This window comes from Mastacembelus armatus, chromosome 18, assembly GCF_900324485.2.
Source record: "Mastacembelus armatus chromosome 18, fMasArm1.2, whole genome shotgun sequence".
Lineage (NCBI taxonomy): Eukaryota > Metazoa > Chordata > Actinopteri > Synbranchiformes > Mastacembelidae > Mastacembelus > Mastacembelus armatus.
The window spans coordinates 12,654,898-12,675,163 of NC_046650.1; the positions used below are offsets into that span (position 1 = coordinate 12,654,898).

At 41.8% G+C, this 20,266-nt stretch overlaps 4 protein-coding genes and 1 long non-coding RNA gene across 7 annotated transcripts; 1 reads left to right on the top strand and 4 right to left on the bottom strand.

The window, feature by feature from the left end:
* Positions 1 to 258: 258 nt before the first annotated feature.
* Positions 259 to 4,803, top strand: LOC113124752 (nuclear factor 7, ovary). 3 transcript variants are annotated; one of them, XM_026297848.1, is made up of 10 exons: positions 259 to 395; positions 1,000 to 1,049; positions 1,427 to 1,581; positions 1,782 to 1,880; positions 2,357 to 2,491; positions 2,587 to 2,712; positions 2,888 to 3,016; positions 3,495 to 3,573; positions 3,708 to 3,734; positions 3,823 to 4,803. In XM_026297848.1, the coding sequence occupies exons 2-10, from the start codon at positions 1,016 to 1,018 to the stop codon at positions 4,353 to 4,355; spliced, it is 1,317 nt and encodes a 438-aa protein (XP_026153633.1). In that variant the 5' UTR covers positions 259 to 395; positions 1,000 to 1,015; the 3' UTR covers positions 4,356 to 4,803. The 3 variants fall into 3 exon arrangements, with proteins under 3 accessions (XP_026153633.1, XP_026153649.1, XP_026153640.1); XM_026297864.1 differs by having other exon boundaries at positions 2,360 to 2,491; XM_026297855.1 differs by having other exon boundaries at positions 293 to 395; positions 997 to 1,049.
* LOC113124787 (uncharacterized) lies at positions 303 to 2,591 on the bottom strand. The gene is made up of 3 exons (XR_003295074.1): positions 2,422 to 2,591; positions 1,764 to 1,873; positions 303 to 362 (listed from the first exon to the last, which is right to left on the bottom strand). It is a non-coding gene; the product is annotated as an uncharacterized LOC113124787 (long non-coding RNA).
* LOC113124778 (CD209 antigen-like protein E) lies at positions 4,567 to 6,938 on the bottom strand. The gene is made up of 6 exons (XM_026297886.2): positions 6,761 to 6,938; positions 6,483 to 6,593; positions 6,197 to 6,313; positions 5,896 to 6,056; positions 5,538 to 5,662; positions 4,567 to 4,944 (listed from the first exon to the last, which is right to left on the bottom strand). The coding sequence occupies exons 1-6, from the start codon at positions 6,813 to 6,815 to the stop codon at positions 4,827 to 4,829; spliced, it is 687 nt and encodes a 228-aa protein (XP_026153671.1). The 5' UTR covers positions 6,816 to 6,938; the 3' UTR covers positions 4,567 to 4,826.
* An 860-nt stretch (positions 6,939 to 7,798) lies between these two features.
* On the bottom strand, positions 7,799 to 12,531 carry LOC113125137 (receptor-type tyrosine-protein phosphatase eta). The gene is made up of 12 exons (XM_026298444.1): positions 12,474 to 12,531; positions 12,279 to 12,348; positions 12,041 to 12,129; positions 11,145 to 11,652; positions 10,581 to 10,820; positions 10,159 to 10,419; positions 9,731 to 9,854; positions 9,412 to 9,557; positions 9,054 to 9,308; positions 8,606 to 8,872; positions 8,215 to 8,312; positions 7,799 to 8,007 (listed from the first exon to the last, which is right to left on the bottom strand). Exons 2-12 carry the CDS (start codon positions 12,325 to 12,327, stop codon positions 7,924 to 7,926), a joined length of 2,121 nt encoding a protein of 706 aa, XP_026154229.1. The 5' UTR covers positions 12,328 to 12,348; positions 12,474 to 12,531; the 3' UTR covers positions 7,799 to 7,923.
* A 796-nt stretch (positions 12,532 to 13,327) lies between these two features.
* tp53 (tumor protein p53) lies at positions 13,328 to 18,639 on the bottom strand. The gene is made up of 11 exons (XM_026298920.1): positions 18,518 to 18,639; positions 17,485 to 17,630; positions 17,324 to 17,405; positions 17,003 to 17,185; positions 15,844 to 16,018; positions 15,624 to 15,736; positions 15,141 to 15,250; positions 14,913 to 15,037; positions 14,747 to 14,835; positions 14,592 to 14,662; positions 13,328 to 14,216 (listed from the first exon to the last, which is right to left on the bottom strand). Exons 2-11 carry the CDS (start codon positions 17,589 to 17,591, stop codon positions 14,126 to 14,128), a joined length of 1,146 nt encoding a protein of 381 aa, XP_026154705.1. The 5' UTR covers positions 17,592 to 17,630; positions 18,518 to 18,639; the 3' UTR covers positions 13,328 to 14,125.
* Positions 18,640 to 20,266: the final 1,627 nt, after the last annotated feature.

Below are 20,266 nucleotides of genomic sequence, written 5' to 3' on the forward strand. Positions count from 1 at the left end.
AAGTGCATAAATGATCTTCTTTTTCTGTCAGAGTTGTTCTCTCAGTATTTAAAGAAATACTGAGAGTTATAATCCTGTTAATAAATGGACTTACAGTAACACTGCTCCACGCTCAGAGCATGACTCCCAGTAGCTTATCTCTGTTATAAAACATCATGACTCTCCTGACATTGGGAACATCCAAGTAGCTGCCGGGAAGCAGAGAGCTTTGCAGAAACTGTCCCTCTCCACCTCAGAGGCCATATAAAGTCCAAAGATCAGGCAGACACAGAGAGGAACAAATAGAGTGGACGGGCAGCAGAGGCCGTCCAGTCTTCTCTGCACCACCGCTCCCTCAGAGAAAAGCTAGGGCACCATCAGCTCTGGGAAAATACAGGACCTGCATGTCAGTACAGGTCTGTCTGAATTTATAACATATTTTTACATGTTATTTCCTTCTGAATTCAAGATGTTTTACACAGTTTGGGAGTTTTTCTGTATTGTCAGTACACATGTAGTGTGAATATGCAGCACTGTTTTATGTTTCGCCAAATGAATCACATTAACTACACGTCTTTGTAGCTGGTTTGGTTTTGGTGATATAGCAACTGTTGTTTTTCATTAACAGTCATAAATCTTAAATTATTGCACAACAAATGAATCATGTTTTTCTACAGATCACATCTGAATGTTTGGTCTATTTTATTTCCTGTTTCCAAACATTTTTCATTCATTTGGAGCTTTCTCAACAAAAAATATAAATCTTGAAATATTTATTAACTATTACATATTGCTGTAAATTACATAGTTAAAATTCATTTTACCTTGAACAAGGGCTGTTTTTCTCCATTGTTATTCCTTTAACACTGAAACTACGTTCTGCTGATATGAGATTTGTAAATAACAGGTTCAGTGCAGGGTCTTTACTTGTAACTGAGTATTTTTATTCTGCAGTTTTGCCTCTTTTACTTCAATAAATGATCTGAACAGGTCATCAGAAGCTTTTTCTTCTCCCAGCAGGAGTGAAGACGCCACCATGGAGATGAAGAGCATCCTGAAAACTGACAAAAGTAGTTATATATATATATAGTTACAATTCCTTTATCTACCTATCACTGCCATTTTTTCTTTATGTGCTCCGTGTGTTTGATAGCTGACAACCTTTGCTCCGTGTGAAGAGATAATGTTGGGTCATTCTTATGCCACATTATTTCCCATTCTGTGTTCATAAAACTTTATCATGTTTGGTTTATAGATTAAATTCAAGCTCATATACCTGACCCTTAATAATGATTCTGATTGTGGTGACGCAGTTCAAGTCAGTCTGAAAAGCTAATCATCAGATCTGATCAATAATTTCTCTGATAGGTTAACGTTTAATCTGTGCTGGATGTCTCAGCAACTGTGACTCTAATGACTTGGTTTCCTCCTGACTTTGCCCCTGCAGAGGTGAACTTGCTGCTGAAGGTGGAGGGCAGCAGCACCACCCAGAGCAGCTCCATCGGGGCTGTGCGCTGGACGCTGCCCGAGGAGAGTATTCAGTCCCACAGCTCGGCCCCCAGCAGACCCGCCAACACCAATAACCTCACCAAACACTCACAGGTACACGGCATGTTCTGCACTTTGGTAACACTGATATTTCTTTCTCTTTCTCTTTCTTTCTCTTGTTATTCCAGATTTGTTTTATTTCATGTCAAAGATAATGCCGTTTTAAAACCTGTTTGAGTCTTAAATTCCCTGTGTGCAGTGGGCTGTGTAACTTTAGTAAATATCCACAATCTGACCTGCTGTGTTTCCTGCAGCAACATCCTCGTCAGAACAGCCTGAAGGATCTGCGCAGCCTGCAGGAGTGTGTGCAGTTCATCCAACGCTGGAAGGAGCAGGTGGACCAGGTCTGCAAGGTACAGTGGGAAATGAGTGAAGCAATGTCAGACATTCAGAAGAAGAAAAGACACTGCTCAGAAAACAGAGCATGCCCGGATGCTCAACAACAGTTTCAAGAAGCAGATTCAAGTCTATTAATAGTGACAGAAAAACAAGAAACCAAGACGTCACAGACATACATGCTGTTCACACCTAGAGCTAAAACTCTAAACTGTCGTCCTAAGACAGAGTTCTTCATTTTGTGTGTGATGTGTTTGTGTGAACCAGCATAGTGATGGCAGACATTGGATAAGCGTTGCTATGGAAGAGATTACTTTGCGTGTTCATGCAGAGGGATGACTGGGTGAATTAGGTGGGCGGACACTTATAGACCTTTTACGGCCTGGTTACATGATCCTCTGGGTGGAAATCAACACACACTGTAAGACTGTATGGACTGTATCTAGAGCGTTGTGTTTTCAGGTGTGTGACAGTGTGTTGTGGTGTGTTTTAGCAGGGGGGAAGTGATCCATTGGAGGGCACTAGCAAAGAAGAGCCCCAGAGGTTAGACGCACGTACTGAGCGCAGTCTTGAGGAGTGCAGGAAACTGATCCTGGAGTGGGCAGACGAACGCCACCACGTCGACGAGGTCAGCATGTGAACCGTGAGCCGCTTAAAGAGGACAGCTCTCAAAGGTACAATCAAGGAGCAACAATCTTAACTGGCTGATTTTTGGGTCCTCAGCTCCTGAAAGAAACCCCCAGGCAATCTGAGAGTCAAGAGCTTGAAAAGAAAGAAGATGCAGATCCCGGTGAGCAGGCACAACTGAGGATCATGGGATGGGCGAAGGAGCTGCAGTATGCCACTGAGGTGAGGGAGATCCAGAACCTGAAACTACACTAGAATGTGTTTATTAATGTCCACAGAGCCCAGCACATACAGAACCAGGAGCAGGTAGGGGTAGAGGTGTAGGCCTGTTTTCAGTTTGGCAAAAACCTGATAACAGTGCCAAACGTTGCAGCTGAATGAAGGTATGTGTTTGCAGAGGTGCGGCGTGCAGAGCGACGAGCTGGGCAAAGTGTTGCGTCTGCTGTGCCTGAAGAATAAACAGCTGGGTAACCTGCTGCCTCTGCTGGAGTTCATCACCTGGTCCCTGCTCAAAGAAGACAGCCCGGTGAGAAACCCACCCCACAGACGTCCTTTCAGAAAAGAAGCTTATTTAGCAACAATACAAAGCTTGAATCTGTATCTGTGTAAACTGTATAAAAAGTGATTCCTCAAAGGCCAAACAAACCAGAAGCCATGAGAAACTACTTGGCTGCTCTGACAGAGCTCCCACCCACTCAGCTGTTGGAGGCCAGGCAGACGTGACTGGGTTTTGAAATGACACGTGATTTCAGTGAACCCTGCTCTCTGACGTGTGAAGAAACTCAATTAATATGGTCCTGATCGACCTTTGCCGAGCTGTTAACCAAAAAATGGTGCGATGGCCCTTGTGTTTGACATTATTGCAGCTATAAAGCCAGAGGCAGAGACCAAAACTTAGCTGTGCACTGCAAACCACTCAGTCATAAGGAAATGAGGACAAAAGAAATATAGTAATCATAAAAAGTTGTTCCTGTCTAACCTGTTTTATATTTTCATCCTTTTAGATGATGGTTTCACAGTTATGGCTACTGGCAAAGCAAAGGACCTGGAAAGCTGGAATTCCAAGATACATTCCCAACTCAGGTGTGTGTTTTCAAAATCTGTAGTTTTTTTAAAAATCAGACCTTTTTAAAATGAGACTGATTTGCCCAGAGGAGGAGCAGAACAGTTACAGCTGAACAATAAACATGATTCACTGTCTGTGTCTCTATTTTCAGTCTGGAGCTGGATTTGCAGTGCGGCAGGTAGGGGCACCGTACACCTACAACACAGAAACAGCAAACATCACATCTGCAGTGTAATCAGCAATGTTTGATCTCTTTTGACTAACAGCTGATGTGGTTCTGGACCCTGTGACCAACCACCCGTGGCTGCAGCTGTCAGACGACCAGCGGATGGTGCAGGAGGGCCTCTCAGCGTGCGACATGCCTTCCAGCTCCCAGCGCTTCGATATCTGGCCCTGCGTGCTGGGCTGGGAGGGCTACAGTAGCGGCCGCCACTACTGGGAGGTGGTCATAGCCAACAACGGCTACTGGCGTGTTGGAGTGACCACTGCCGACTCCAAACGGCACGGGCGCTTCCATATGACCCCAAAGCACGGCTACTGGGCCCTGTGGCGCAGCACACACCAGTTCTATGCCTGCACCAAGCCAGAGACGCCGCTGCCACTCAGCCTTGTGCCACGACGTATAGGGATCTACTTGGACTATAAAGAAGGCCAGATCTCCTTCTACAACACAGAAACAAAGTCCCACATCTACACTTTCACTGGAACCTTCAAAGGGAAGCTGTACCCTCTGTTTGCCCCGCTGGATGGCCGCACCCTCATGAAAATCATCCCACCACACAAAATCTCAGTAAACTGAGGAAGATGAACCATAATAACTTCTAGAGGACACTTGAAGAATTTGACTGTAAATTGAGTCACAATAGTCTGAAACTCAGAAACTATGAATATATTTTTTATTGTAAAGTAGATTTTTAAATAATGAGCATGAAGCTAAGTGAAGCTAAGACCTCTACATGCTGTAAATGCTCTTACATTTCAAGCTTAGAGACCTCTCAATACATTTTTTACATAAACATTTCACATTCATTTCACCATAAATTTAAAGATCTTAAAAACAGTCTCTGCACACACACACTTCTTTACCTTTGCCTTGAAAACTTGATTTTCATGCAAGAAAATCTGTAACTTTGAAATATAAAGTGTCACTGGAGTGAGCAGCAAACTCTGTGTCCATGTCCAAATGTTTGGTATATAAAAAAACATCAATCTTTGCAACCACGTGGTAAATAAAGAAGTACAAAACGTGTGTGGGTCTGTGTGCTGTCTGTCAGGACTCCCTCTTACAAGCCCAGGGTCCGTACTCTTCACAGTCAGCAGCGAAGAGACTCCCACCTCCCCTCAGGTCTGCACAGTCCCTGTGATCCGCATCCCACTCCACAGTCACCCTTTAAAACACACACACACACACACACACAAGCTCAGTGTTAAAACCCTAATAAAATGAATCCTTGTTGACATATTTGGAGGAAATGGTGACGAATGTAATTGTAATAGTTTATTCCAGATTAAAGTTGTGTATGTGACTGTATATAATGTAAATGTATATATGTGCTATGTCACTGTACACTGAACTAATTATTGTGACGTTTGTGTTAATCTTCAAAATAAACAAATATAGTTCAGCTACTTGACATGAGCTGTGACTCTATATTGAATAAACAGCAGAGGTAAACATTGTTTGACTTTTAGTCTCTACTGAGCCTCTTATGTATTTCCTCTGTAGTGCATTTAAGTAAAGTTCAAACTATACAAAGTTTTATTTTTTAAATCTAATTTGTCTCATAATTTGTACTAAAATGCTAATAAATTACAGACAAGGACAATCACTTGGTGAAATATTGCGACCAAGACGACGTAGATGTTACCAAAAGGCTGCAACAGTCTCCTGGGTTCATCTCTCTGTGTTTGTTTTCTGTAATTTAATCCTGCGTCTAAAGGGCTGGTCCTGGTGACTGTGTGGCGGTGGATCTGGACTTACGGCATGTAGCGCTGGATGTCTGTCCCGTCCCACCACAGCCACTGACCCTCCTGCCTGGAGTCTGTCAGTCCCACCCACAGGAAGGGAAACTTGGGGAACGTCCTCATCACACCCTGGATAAATTCCTAAGGATGAAGCAAAATTTAATGGACTATAAAACTTGTTGTGTTATGTATCTTCTATTGTGTTTTCATCTGTCAAGCAGCTAACAAACAGCACTTAAAGGTTAAACACCGTGAGTAATGGTTGGGTTTGTTACAGCAATGTTACAGAAAACTCCACCTCTAAACCCTCATGTGAAACTTCACTTTTATTTTGCCATAATCTTGGACAGTGTTGACTCCACTGGCTCAGATACCATCTCTGCAGCGTCTTTGATCACAGCCAGGCTGCTGTTGTGCTGCCGGCAGAACTCAGCGCTCTCACTCCACTGGCGATTGTCCTCACGTCCCACCGAGAAGAAGTAGCAGTGACGCCTCCACCACAGCCAGCCCTCTGGACACAAGGTGCATCTGGAGTCTGGAGAGAAAAACCGATGATTTCATGAGAGATTTCAGCGCTTACTCTGTGAAATCTCAGACAAATAACCAAAGTGACAGACGTGAATCACTGCTTGATGCCAGTTGTGTGTGTTGTTATAGGAAGAAAATGTAACTGGCCTTGAGTGACAGCATGCAGCATCAGGGTCAGATCATGGCGCTCTCTGCGGCACTCCTGCAGTTGTTCCATCGCTGAAGTTGTGGAGGCCTGATCCACTTTAGGTGCTGTCCCAAATCCTGTTACATAAGAATCTACAGATTATATTCTTGTTCTGGTTATAGCTCCCAAATCTTGTGTGTGTGGATGATCTTTAGGTTTAGGTATGAATATCATTGGGGTTACTTTGTACTTTAAACTACAACCAAAAATACATGTGTATGTTTTGTATTTTATATTGTTACTCACCACACAACCACAAGGACAGGAGCAGTACAGTGACCAGGGTCACTGTTGTCAAGGCAACGACCACCCCTGCTGCCAGGTGACAGGTTTGACCAGATGCTGCATCTGTCACAGCTGGAACATAAAAAGTAAATAATCATGCAACAATTTCATTACAGTCAGATTTCAACTTGACATTTCTTGTCTCAGACTTGACCTCGTAGCTCAGCAGAACAATAACAAGCCAGTTTATCACAAAGCGGTAACAGCAGATGTGTCGGGAGCTGCTCGTCGTGTCTAACCTGCAGGGGATTCCTCCTTTGCATCATCATCGAGGTGTCTCGAGAGCGAATCCATGCTGATGTTTGAGGCTCTTTATCCTTTTACTTTAACTGTTTCACTCTTGTTGACTGTCTTTCACAGCGTTTGCACACACTCGGCAACAAAATGTGACCACTCCACCTCTTCCTCATATTGCTCTTTTTTCAACATGAGGGCAAGAAAAGGGGGGGAAAAAACGTATTGGGCCCTGAGTAGAGGAAACTCCCAGTTACATAAAACAGAAATGATTCATATCAGCAGCATCTAACACCCTCGAGCTGTGAACATGAGCACAGAGTCAGCAGGTCCCAGCAGACCTAACAGTTGTGCCTCCGCACTGAGACGTGAATTTCAGAAGCTCTCTAGGGTAAAACTTTATCTGCTGAATGGATCTGATCTTTCTGCTGGGTTTCTATTGATTATCTTCTCACCAGCAGACGCAGCCATCAGCCCAGACTCTCACTGAGATATGAGCGTGTTTGCTTTGATAAAAAGGTGTTAAGAAATGTAAATTGATCAATCTCTGAAACTCAGATGCGCCTCTTGTACGTGTTTGATTTCAAATGAAAGCTTTGCACTTCTAATAATCTATGATCTGTTTGGAAATAAAAAAGACCAACACTGTTATTAATCTTTGGTAATTCAGTTATAAATAATGTCTTACTTACAACGAAGCAAGCACAAATGTAATCAGTGTAATAACATGGTGCTGTATGTTCTATTTAATGAATAGACTTGAAATAAAGTCAGTGATGTAAAGTCAGCTGGAAAACTTTATTCAGTACTGGAACAAGAGAAATTACTTTAATTTCCACTGAAGAAAACATCCTGTAAAGAGCTCCATAATTACAACAGGATTTATTTGGTTTTTCATTTACTTACTTCAAACAGACACAGCCCATTTATACCAGACAGATAAAAAAAATCCCAAAATACTTAAAACTCTAGCAGAAAGTATAAAATGTTTTTTTTTTTTGTTTTTCTTTTTTAAATTTAATTCAAATATAAAAGTGAGCTTTTTGATTCATGAACTAAATTTAAAGCCACCTCTTAATTCTTTTAACTAAACATTACACACATGATAATTTCAGCTGTGCAAAAACAAAACTCACCAACACAAAGAATAAAAAAAGCAAAAACAAAGTTATGCTGCTTTGTTTTCAGATTCCTGTTCCTCGAGTTCCCAGAAAACACCGTCCCCCAGCAGCCTGGTGAAATGTGCATGCAGCTGCAACAAGACACAAGAGACAAGAGGAATGAAGAAGCTGTTAATGGACAGACATTTTTTTAAAACTGAGTCAGTCTGTCACATACTCCAAATATTTACTGCACATCAACCATTTATTTCAGGAAAGATTAAAGTCTGGTCCCCATTGGCCTTGTACATTTACCCACAATCCCAGTAAGTGTTTGGTCCGGGAGGTGAAGGACGTACCTGCTGAAAGACAGCATCTTTTGTGGTGTTGTTAGCACAGAGAAGAGGTTCTGCAGATGAGCATAACATCGAAAAACTGACTTCCCTTTTCTTTTCCTCTGGGGAACAAACATGTAAAGAGAGCGTTAGAACAACAAGGTGCCCAGTTTGTAAAACGCACATGCACAGGATGTTTAGACCATTAACTACACATCAAAATGTCAGCTTCATCGCTCATGGTTGTTTTTGTATTTCCACGGACCTCCACACCTGCTGTGTGTGCGGTTTGTCAGCTTAGTTTGGTTACTCCAGGCTGAGGTGAAAGCAGTCAACCCAACACAGACACACAAACGCAGCTCTAAGGCTGAAGCTTTCACAGCCATCAGTGCTGTTTTTAGACTGGGTGTCTCACTTGTAAATCCTGCAATAGTTGCTGGGTCACTCTCCTCTTGACCCGCCACTGTTCGCACTTCGAACTGGTACTTGGTGCCTGACTTCAAGTTACCAAACGTGCAGCTGGTTGTGTTATTGACAGTAGCAGACCAGGTTTGGCCCCAGAAGCTGGAGTTGACTCTGACAGAGTACACAACTGTTATTGTATTTACAGGAGCGCTCCACCGGAACTCAATGTGGCTTTCATTGAACACACTGACTCTGGGATCAGTCGGGGGCGACGGCTCTGAACAGAGGGAAGAGAGAAAAATGAGGTAGTGACTCATCTGATTATCTTTAGGTCAGAGATTCTCTATAAATCTTTAGTATTTCCAGCCACAGGATGAGAATAATTGATTTTATGTTATAATCCACAAGGCGGCCATGAAACAATCTTAACAAAAATGGAGCAGGATGAAGTGACTCACTGGTGAACTTGGAGCTTGACACTGGGGGGCCCCTGAGGGCTCCACTGATGCTGTAGACAGTCACAGTGTAATTGGCTGCAGTCTTCAGGCTGTCAAAACACATCTCAGGTATTGTTGTGTTGCTCGTTTTCACAGCGTTGCCATCCAGCTTCAGCTCGATGAGGAAACATGAATAGTTACCAGGAGGAGGGATCCAGACAGCACAGAGGGAGATGTGCGTTGTTGTCAGGTTTAGGCCTGAAATGGGTCCAGGAGCTATGGAAGAGTCAAAAAGTCTGGGTAGTGAGATTCAACACAGGTGGCCAGAGTTTGTGTTCGTTTTCTGTGTATGGACTGTAAACCTTTAGCAGACAGTTACCTGTGTAGCTGACAGTGGTCACTCTGTCTCCCTCCTGGGTGCCGTTGACCAGCGCTGCCACACTGAGGGTCATCCTGGTGCCCATCGGCAGATTTGTGACATCTACTCTATGCTGAGCTAGTGCCACCACTTTTTTAAACAATATTCTGTTAGGGAGCGATTCAAACTGGGTTACAAGCAGTTTATTTCATCTTAAAGCTTAGAGCTATGTGACTGCAGCCACATTTTGCTTCACAGGCTATAAACAAACGTTACTGTAAATATTCCATCATTTAAAAAGGTCAAATAAATTCTGAGGTATCTGGACACAAATACATACTCATTGTTGTCATTCAGAGCCTGCACCTGGAAACCCATATGGTTTCCATTGGGCGGCTCCCAGTTAAGCACCAGTGAGTTATTGGTGTTGTCAGACACCATCAGGTTGGACACTTTACCGGGGTCTGAAAGAGGAAGCAGACACATACGACACTGACACATCAGCACTGTGTTTACTGAAAACATCCCCAAATACAACGTCACAACTGTCGGACGTGGCTGTAATTGACTGCTGCTGATTTGATTTTCAAATTATTTAAGCAGTTTCCTTCCTGATACAGTTTTCGTCCACATAAAAGGTTAAAAAAACAAAAAAAAACAAACATAAATTAACATTAAAAAGTCCATAAAGGAAAGTACACAATGTGTAACACGCAGCTTAGACAGCACTATAATGATTTCATCTTCAGTTTAATGACATTAACTCACTGGTATACACTGTGATGCTGGATTCTTCACTCCACTGGGAGCTGTCATTGACTCCTGAGCTGACGCTGAATGTGTAAAGGCTTCCAGGCATCAAACCATGAACCTCTGTGCCCTCTGTGAACCTCAGTGTGTTCGACTGAATCTTCCCACTGTCGATAACGATGCGATAGAAATCCACATTTCCTCCTGGTTTGTTCCAGCTCAGGGTGACAGAGCTTTCTGTCAGATTGGTGCATTTGAGGTCTTGGACTTTGTAGGGTTCTGAAAACAAATGTTAAAAAATGTTTATCTGTGCACATTATAAATCACAAGTAGGATGAATCTAAAGTAATAAAATGAATTTAGATTCAGATTTCATCAAATGGAGATCAAGATCATTTGTGAGGCTAAAAGTCATTCTGGTACAGTCGGATGTGACTCACTGGTGTAAAAGCGAACCTCCTGTGGGTTGAGATCTCTCTCACATTTTACAGCGAACACTTGGACCACATACAAGGTGCCTGCTGTCAGGCTGGAAAGGTCATAGGTCAAATTATTTGTGGACAGTGAGGCTTTGTTGACCTCCACACGGTACCGGTCGATGTTACCGGGCCCAGGCTCCCACGAGACCGTGGCGCTGTCTGAAGTCACGTCGGTCACGTTGGCTTTGCCAAAGAAACGATCTGTGTTGGGAAACAGGACGATGATTAACTGGGAGAGACCTGAGACACCAGGGAAGTAAAAATATTCTGAAATCAAGTAAAGGTGCAAAAATGCAACCAAAAGATACAGAAACTGAGAATATTAATATTAATATATATATAATATATATATTAATATTACAGTTTTCCTTTTATTGAATACAATGAAAAACATATCTGCTGTTCAGTACTGTATGTGACAATGCACCTTAAAATGAGAACAATAAGCATAAATGTAAAGAACCACTGTACACTGCACAGGTCACATAATCTTGTTCCCAACAAAGAGCTTTAAATGAGTCTCACCTTCATAACAAACAAAAGGCAGAAGCTCCGAACAGTTTTTTTCAACCCAAGCCCCAAACCTGAGCATGGCCACACAGGAGTCTTCAATATACTTGACATCGGACTTGGGGACAACGGGCAAAGGCATAGGTGATCGCTGACATTCTGCTTCGAGCGGCTGAGCCCTGGTCATCATGGTTTCTGTTGTGGCAAATACCGTGCTGCTTTCGATGGTGCTGTTTACCCATGCAGTACTATCAGTTACAGCTACTGAGGTGGGCACTGCTGGGCAGGTGCAGGAGCAGCTACAGCAGTCTAGTTTTGGGAGGGGGGATTTGAACACAGGCCAACCAGGGTACCAGTTCTGGAAGGTGAGGGGATCCCCGTTGGCCCAGTGGGTCCATAACATACCAGGGCTGCTGGTGGAGGAGAAGTTCTTGCGGAGACCGATCCAGGATTCAGAGGTGATTTTCTGGGTGATGGGCTTGATGTTGTCAGGGGTCAGAGTCACCAGCTCTTTGAAACAGACCTGACAGGACGCATCAGAATTAGATGACCATCTTGTCTAAGTCTGGATTTTCTCACTGTGATATCAAGATGATTTTCTTTAACAAGGTTATCTTTAATAAACAGAGTGGGACAAAATGCCAGAAACAGCTCTGCAGCACAACTACAGCACATTTAATATATTTCTCATTCAATGTTAAACTTTGCTTTTCGCTCTTTCCAAGGAGCAGCCTGATGTGTTGCTTCCTCACAAACAACCATTTCTGCACTGACTAATTACCAGCTCTGTTCTTCATGCAAATAAAGCTCCAAACATTTGTCTTTGCAAATAAAAATCACAAACAATTCAGATTTTCACACGTTCTGGCCTCACGTTTCTACCTCATCTCTGACTGGGGCTCATGTTGTACCTGACAGTGGTTTCTGGCCTCAGCCCAGGTGAGATTTCTGAGCTGGGGGAAGTGCTCCTGCTCTGCCACACTGAGCCTCAACACCAGAGCTGCAGTGAAACACAAAGAGAAAAAAAACAACCACTTACTGATGACAAAGTAAAACCATCATTCAGTTCATCTGCACGAATACAAACCAGCAGCAACATTTTTAGATAGAACTTTTCCACTATACTGCATATTTAATAAACTAACTCACCACAAAATATCACAGTGAAGACTTGACCAGGGAGAGAAAACATTCCCATGTTGGTTTCCACTTTCAGCTTCTGTGCCAAAAAAGAAAAACACAGATCCACAACAAAAAAATATTTTAACTGAACCACACTCAAAGTTACTGACACCAGCAGTCGAGAGAAGGTGGGAAAAAAAACTGTTGTGTGTAAATACTTACCCACGTTAGAGATGCATCCTCTGACTAACTGGACATAAGGAAATGATCTTAGTATAAGACATACACAAACACACACCTGACCCCTGAAACATCAGCAGGTAACACACAGCACATTTGAATAGCGACACAGAGCTTCATTCAACTCAGGCCGGACGACACCATCTAAACGCTGCTGGTTTTGCATTAATGTTCCAAACATGCAAAGTAGTAAAGTAATAAAGGCAGTTATGTTATGAACAGTTTAATAACCTGATGGGGAGAAGAGATGGACAGAAACATGCACGTTGCACAATAAAACACAAGACCAGTATGACATTACACCTTTATTTCATTTTATGGTTAAGAATAAAAAGCAAATTAGTACAAAAGCCAAAAAAATAAAAGATTAAAAAAAAGAAAACCCCATGAAAAACAGACAAACATCTTATACAAAACTAAGTTCCCAGAATCTGCTATAAAAATAAAGGAAAACAAATAAATGCCTTTACGTATAGATATATCAGCAGTGTAAAAACAAAAAGTGGTTTTAATAAAATGACAGCAATTAGTCACGTCAAATTGAAGTGCTGATGATCAACGGTTTACACAAGGGAAGAACAAAATAACGATAGACTTTTCTCAAGTTAAACAGTTAAAAGAAAATTTATCCCCCTTTCGAAATCAGAACTGAGGCTCACTGGTAATTCTCAAGGTCCATAAAAAGAAAAACTGTCTCTTCTTTAAAGGCATAATTGTTTCTTCCACTCTGGTGGGTATAAAACTGACAAACACTAAGGCGATTTAGTTTGGGGGGTGATCCAGCCAGCCCCTCACCTACGAAAACCATAACACATGCTCCCTATGAGTGGAGCGACACTAACATAACGTTCTGGTCCTTTCAATGAAGAAAGGGGCTCAAATCTGTTCACGGCTCCTAGACGTTAAAAAAGAGGAGGAAAACAGCCCCAATATAACAGAATGTGATCATTGCTGACAGTCAAACCTGTGCATGTTCATTTCCTTTACACTGGTTCCTCAGATATAGAAATGTGCGATTTGTGTGGGATGTGGTAGAGTCACACAGGAACATCAGAGGTAAACACCCATTCAAGTTTCACAAGGAAGATTTTGCACTCTTTGTAATAAATGGCAGTGACTTGTGTTAACATTATGATCTATTGCAATCGCACAAATGCCTCAATTGTGACAAACTACAGCCCTGAAGAGTTGCATTTAACCCCATTTAAATCAGATTTAGCACTGTGACAAAAAACAACTCATTGAAAACCAAGAAAATAATCTCTTTGGTTTTCATCTCCTGAAATCAAACTAAATCTAGCGTATTATAAATGATTACGACTGACAGAAATAAAAAAGGAATCAACAATTTAAAGTCCCACCCTGACGTCATGTTTCATGCTTTAAACTCACCCTGTGCCTTTTCATGGGACTGTTAAACGTAAAGAGACCTGCCGACAGGACCAACTGTTCTCTCCCACTTCATCTACATAACATTTATTCAAATGTATATATCAAAAGGACAAAAAAAGACAGTACATGGTTGGGCAGTGTAGGTTATTAGACTGAGCTTCTACTCAGCTAGTCCAAAAAACAAACTGAACGGCCTGGAAGGATGAGGATGTGATTTCGTCAAGTTTGAGGCAGTGAGTTTTTCAGTCACTGTCGGTGACCCCTTTCTGCAGTAGCCTCTTCCCACAGGAAGGCACAGGGACGTCAAGCTTCGAGGATTTGGCCTTGGCTTTACTGTGGAGACAATGGTAACACTGAAAATCAAAAAGCACTGGGCAACATACATACAGTGAAACGGATTAAGATTTTTTTTGGAAGCATCTACTCAGTTTGGATGTGACTGTTTTCTGATATAATGTCAGGAAGTTCAGATACATTTACATGTGTGTCTACAGTCATATAAAAACTCCCTGGACTTTGAATGTGTGGAGCAGTTTGAGATTAAACTTTTTACACAGTGACCTCTAGTGGCAGGTGATTTCAAAAAAGGCAGTAATGTTAGAATAAAATACATTTCAACAATGATGTAGCTTCTGAAACCACATACTGGTTTAGTGGTACTGAATAATTAAGTTAGAAGTTGAGTCAAGTGAACGTTGCAGTTCTTACTTTTCTTTGTCAGCTATTTCGAAGGCATCATTGATTTTCTTCAACATTTCAAAGCGGTCACGACCACGGACCTGCAGGACAGATCATCAGGACATTATTCAAACAGCAAGCTGTGAGCACATCTAGCTTTTTCAACTGGTTGAGTCTTGACTTACATGTAAAACAAAAACATCTTTTTCATCCTCATCACCACTGGAGGCAGACTTAGATTTTTTCACTGTCATGTCAGGAGCAGGGGCACTTTCTAAAGAAACAAAGGTGAAATCAGCAAGAAAAGAGCAAGAATGAAAACTAAAACCGACATAATGCAACAAACCATACTTCGCTTCTTCGTTTGCTTGGTTCCGTTCTGCATTTTTGTGTTGTTCTCTTCCTCCGTCTTGCGGTCCCTGCCTGGACATGCGCAGATACGAACCTCAAAACAGCGGCGGCCCAGAACCGCTCCCCTCAGAAAGGGATGAACACAGTTAAAAACTTCCCAAGACTGCAACATCTATTAACAACTGCAGAAAGTCAATGGGACATCTTTAGCAATATAGAAACACTTACTCAGGACTCTCAAGAGTCAGAATAGTGAGGATGGGTCTGCGGTTCATGCCCCCCATGCAGGAGCTGTTGCACATGAAGCTCAGCAAGATGGTTGTTATCTCTGAGCCCAACTGGAACAGGAAAAACAGAACAAGTTTTATTCACTGCACATGAAGCTTTATAGGATTTAGGGAAAGAGACAACACAACCTAGAGTCATAGTCCCAGCCTCCTTAGTAAAAGTTTTAAGATTATTTCATGTTGACAAATGTTTCTCTAGGTAAAATCAAAAACCACTTATGAACTTTTCTAACCTTTTTTCTTCTGTTCAGAAGAACTTGTAAATTTGGGAGACATTATTAAATGGGTTTACAACTACACTATTTTATGTAAACTGACTTTTTCAAGGTAAATATGTGAAATGACTATTTTTGTCCAACCTGTACTCATAAAAAGCGTAAAATGCCACACTATAACGCAGACAAATCAGGCTGGGCAGTCGTACCTGGGGGGGCTCATATGGGACGGTCACACTCTGCCTCTTTGTGTGTGGATCTTCAAAATACTGAGCTCTCTGACTGCCCTCCACTCTAATCAGATGGCTGCGATGCTCCACAGCTGGGAAAACAGATTAAGAAAATAAGGAAATCCAATCTATTACACTCAGATTCTTCAATCTTTAACTTTACACATGGGGAGATTTGCCATTAAAACATTTTCCTTACTGTCTTCATTCTGGTGATGGGGACATCGACGAACCACATCGGCCACATGCTCAGTCTTCTTGTACACAGCTGTGGCCCGGAGGACAGCACCCGCAGGAGGGTCCCTGGTCACCAGCACCTCCACAGGGCTTGTCTTTGCCAGCTGGCAATACAGCTTGTTGAGAATCTCCGAAAACTGAGAAATCACATTAGAAATTAGTTCAACTACTCTTTCTAAAGTCTAAAGTCCAGAGTGACCACATTATATGACCACTTGGCTTTTGCTTTCATCCATTTTTAACCCCCTCAGTGCTGGAGGAAAACAGTGCAGGAACATGTCCCGTCATGTCAGAGCTGTACTTTTCAACCAGACTATACCTCTCCCACAGGCCAGAGCACAAGTCACAGGGGCGGGTGTTTCAGGGGAGACCACCCTAAGCTTAACTAAACTGGCCAACCGCTGCACGCCCCTGAGCAAGTCACACAAAATACATTGACGCCATTGGCTCTTCGAACGCAGCGTCTGACTCTAAACCTGAACATTTAGCAAATCATCAGAATGAATAAGATTCCACATGAAGGCCGCCATGAGAGCTACAAAAGAATGGACTTTTTTTAATGTGGCACCAAGGTAAGAGACAATCTTTTAACTTGATTTGAAAAGCTTTCAGCACATTTTAAATAATTTAGCAAATGAAAAAGTAGTTATTTTAAACTTTTCAATACACAAAGCACAAAATTTCATGGTTTGATAGCGATAACAGTAATTAAATGTAATCTACTATACAAACAATAAATGTTCCTGGATAGGAAAAACTACACTATAGCTGAAGAAACTGTTGAGCAGTGAATGGTGCCTCAACAATGAGCAGCTCTTCAAATTCATTTTAACTCAACTACAGAAACAGAACAGGCAAAAGAATCAAACAGCAGACTTCTCTCCCACTAAATGTTTGATTTAGGATTTTGATTCTGTGTAATTCTGTTAATTATACACAGTATGCAATAACTAGAGATTTTTGTTGCAGAGGTTTTAAGTAATTTACCTCAGAATAGATATAAAACTAGTATCTAGTAAATTTAACCTTATTGTCTGCAACACACAGCTCAGATGGTTTAGAAACATGAAACCAATAAATAAGTAAAATCTATACAGTTTCTCAGGCCTGGAGTTACTTACAGTGGAAGTGACAGACTTGGCTGTGCCAGACTTCTGAAAACGAAGCTTGAAGCCATATTCCCCAGGGTAGTCGGATGTAACCGGGACGGTGGAGGCCGGAGGAGTAGCATCATCTTTAGCTGACACCTCTAGGGGTAGGTCAAAGATTTTCTCATCAAACTGAGTCAGTGTAGAACAATGCAGCTGTAAAGGAGAAATGAGAGTCAGTCTACCTCCATGACTAAAGAAGTTCATCAGATAAATACTGACTGACTGATTATTTACCACCAAACTTCCATCTGTAACTATTTAATTTCATGTTATTAACCCTGACATGCTTACCATCATGAACGCTTGTCCATCTGCCTTCCACGCCTCAGAACACTCAGTTGCAGTTGGGATTGTGGAGATGGAAGGAGTCGCGCTGCAAAAACACACAAACTGCTTAATTTGGATTTCTCTCAGTTAACAGACATTTTTAAAAATGTCATCTAACAACTTACACATTGTCCCACAAGTCCCTGAATGAGTCCTGGCTGAACTGCAGGTCCTGGCTGAATGGTAGGTCCTGACCCAACTGCAGACTGTCATTATTTTGCTCTTCCATCATAATTTCCCTCCTTTCCAGACAGAGAAACTGAGGAAGAGCCTGGATGAAGACAGACAAAGATAAGCTACAACTCAATCAAAATGTCCATTTGACTGTGTCCAAGTTAACCAAGTAATGCAGGGCTAACATTTTATGTGCGATAATTACTTTTCCTCATCAAATTGTCTACTTTTGTAACATATCCAAAACCATGTCTTCAGACGGGACGTTTAGTGGTGGTCCAAAGACTGAAATTATTTGATTTACAGTGAAATGAATAAAATCACATTCACACCTGACAAACTACAAACAAGGCTGAATGTAGATTATACTAACTTTTAATAATCCAAAACAACAAACCGAGAACAGACTTAAAACTGCGAACAATAATAAATGAACATAAATGAAGTCATGCATGTTTAACTTCGGCTGCTGCCTGAAGACAAAATGCGACTCAACTTAAAAAAAAAAAAAAAAAAAAAAATTTAGGCCTTTGTGACTTTCTGAGTAATGCTAATGCTAACGCAGCATGTTAAAATACAACATTACATATTCACACCTGCAACAGTTTAAAAATGAAACCTGTTGTTTGGGATCACAGCATCAAAACAAAGAGCACGAAAACACCAGGCTGGCGTTAGCTAACATTAGCTGCCGTCGACGAGAGGCCCACACGACCTGAATAAAGTCGGCGTTTTCAAAATAAGCCCACGAATACAACGTGATTTTGAGGCAAAACATGAGAACATGCAAACAACCCTCGGTGGTGTAAACAAAAGCTCAGTTTGTCGATTCAACACGCCACCTTAACTGTTTTTAGACTAGCTAGCTTGACGTTAGCTTAATCGGCTAATTACGTTAGCGCAACGTTTTAACTTTCTCCCATCAAACACGTCTCCGGCGCTCGTCTATTTACGCCGATAAGCGGCATGTGAGCACACAGATACCTTGTTATCCTGATACAGCCGTTCAACACGTAGGTGTGCACAGGGGTCGATTAGTAAAACGCTAAATGTTTTTGAAATAATCAGAACACGTTGTCGCGGGGATTCCCACAGAGGAAAGCGGGGCGGGGCCGCTTTTTTTAACTCAGCGCAGCGTCCAATCAGAGCGCTCTGCTCGCTGACGCAATACCGCAAAAGTCTTCTGCTGCTTTCATAACTATCGGAAATATCATGACTGAGACCTACCGAACAAAACAACGGTGTAATCGCTTAAATCTAATCTTACATATGTTTATCATGTAAAACACAATAAACGTTTTCCCAAAATTTAAATTGATAACACAAACACCCATTTTCATGTTGATGATATGTAGGATACAATAATACATATGTTTGTCAGCACTGATATCAGAATAATCCTGAAATAATATTAACTTGAATAACTGACTTTTCCAGTCTGTTCAGACTGTGATTGTATTAGTCTTAGCCATTTCTGGAGCTACAATTCACATTAACTTTATTTATATTTTAAGAAATTTATTATTAATATCATGTTAATATGTGGGGTGGAGCTACCATATGACCCTGCCTCTTTCGTCTTCCAGGGACGTCAAAGGTCAACCCTGAAGCAGTGTCTGTCATGCCATCAGGGTCAGCATTTGACTTAAGAACTGTCCGTGATGTTTTCTCCTCCTGTGTCAGTCCTACTTTTGTGCCATAGAAGTGTCAAACTGCCCTGATTGTTTTCCAACCAGCACTATTATCATAATATCTGATTGACTGAACACACCTGATCCAGGTAATCAGCAGTGGGTAGGGCAATGATAGATTGAGAACAAGCAGGACAGTGGCCCTCGAGGATTGGAGGTTGACACCCCTGCAGTGTGGATTGTGTTTAAAGTTTAAATCTGTTTGTTTCACACTTTAACACTCTTTAATGAATCCACAGTCTTCTCCATCAGGCTGCGTAACATCACCTCCCATCACCCTTTAAATGTCCCACCGCTGATTTGATAGATGTCCACACTGCTGAAGACCAGAGCCACAAAGAAACACCGAGCAGGATCTCCCTTGGGTTGCTTCAGTCGTGCCACATGTGCCACATCACCGGCCTTCCCTCCTGAACTGAGGTCACATCCAATGACTATGCATTGAATGTTGGCTCTCATACATCTCTCAGAGTGCATGGCGGTTATTGGTACCACTTGGTGGGGCTATGTGGCTGTTTGACCTTTGAGTGAAGGCTGATAGTGCCACACAGTACTCTGTGAACCCGATCCTGAGTGAACTACATATTGATACAATAGGAAGAGCCGCCAGAAGAAACCAGGCCAGAGTAAAAAATAGTACTTGTGTGATTGATTTTGTTTCTTTAATGGTTCAGCAGAAGGCTTGGTAAATCTGACGCTGTGTGTAATTTAATATTTTCTCGTAGTGTGCATTTCATAACATGACAGCATGAGGGGTGGGTGTTTTGAAACCTTTCCAGTGGTTACCAAGGCCACGGGGATACAGTCCAAGATAACTGCAGTCATATGACAGAGAGCTTCATACATAACTTTTTATATCTCTCTATCTTTCTATTCTGAAGCCAATCCATCTTTTAAACAATGATTAGTTTAATTGTCCTTCCCTTTGTTTAAGCCTGGCAATCTTTCTGCATGTTACATAACAGTTTGTGCTTTTTAATCAGCCTGATGATCTGACACTTTACTCACTCCCATTATAAAACATAATCCTCCTCATTTGCGA

Excerpts from the sequence above, each read along its gene's own strand:
- LOC113124778 (XM_026297886.2), bottom strand. The coding sequence starts at position 6,815 with ATGGATTCGCTCTCGAGACACCTCGATGATGATGCAAAGGAGGAATCC. Across the intron at positions 6,057-6,196 it reads GCTGCATGCTGTCACTCAAG|ACTCCAGATGCACCTTGTGT; the intron begins GCCAGTTACATT and ends TTTTCTCTCCAG. Across the intron at positions 5,663-5,895 it reads TCAAAGACGCTGCAGAGATG|GAATTTATCCAGGGTGTGAT; the intron begins GTATCTGAGCCA and ends CTTCATCCTTAG.
- tp53 (XM_026298920.1), bottom strand. The coding sequence starts at position 17,591 with ATGATGGAAGAGCAAAATAATGACAGTCTGCAGTTGGGTCAGGACCTA. Across the intron at positions 17,186-17,323 it reads ATGGACAAGCGTTCATGATG|CTGCATTGTTCTACACTGAC; the intron begins GTAAGCATGTCA and ends TCTCCTTTACAG. Across the intron at positions 15,251-15,623 it reads TCCCATATGAGCCCCCCCAG|TTGGGCTCAGAGATAACAAC; the intron begins GTACGACTGCCC and ends TTCCTGTTCCAG.
- LOC113124752 (XM_026297848.1), top strand. The coding sequence starts at position 1,016 with ATGGAGATGAAGAGCATCCTGAAAACTGACAAAA. Across the intron at positions 1,582-1,781 it reads ACCTCACCAAACACTCACAG|CAACATCCTCGTCAGAACAG; the intron begins GTACACGGCATG and ends TGTTTCCTGCAG. Across the intron at positions 2,492-2,586 it reads AACGCCACCACGTCGACGAG|CTCCTGAAAGAAACCCCCAG; the intron begins GTCAGCATGTGA and ends TTGGGTCCTCAG.
- LOC113125137 (XM_026298444.1), bottom strand. The coding sequence starts at position 12,327 with ATGGGAATGTTTTCTCTCCCTGGTCAAGTCTTCACTGTGATATTTTGT. Across the intron at positions 8,873-9,053 it reads GTCAAGCTCCAAGTTCACCA|AGCCGTCGCCCCCGACTGAT; the intron begins GTGAGTCACTTC and ends CCCTCTGTTCAG. Across the intron at positions 8,313-8,605 it reads AACTATTGCAGGATTTACAA|AGGAAAAGAAAAGGGAAGTC; the intron begins GTGAGACACCCA and ends TTTGTTCCCCAG.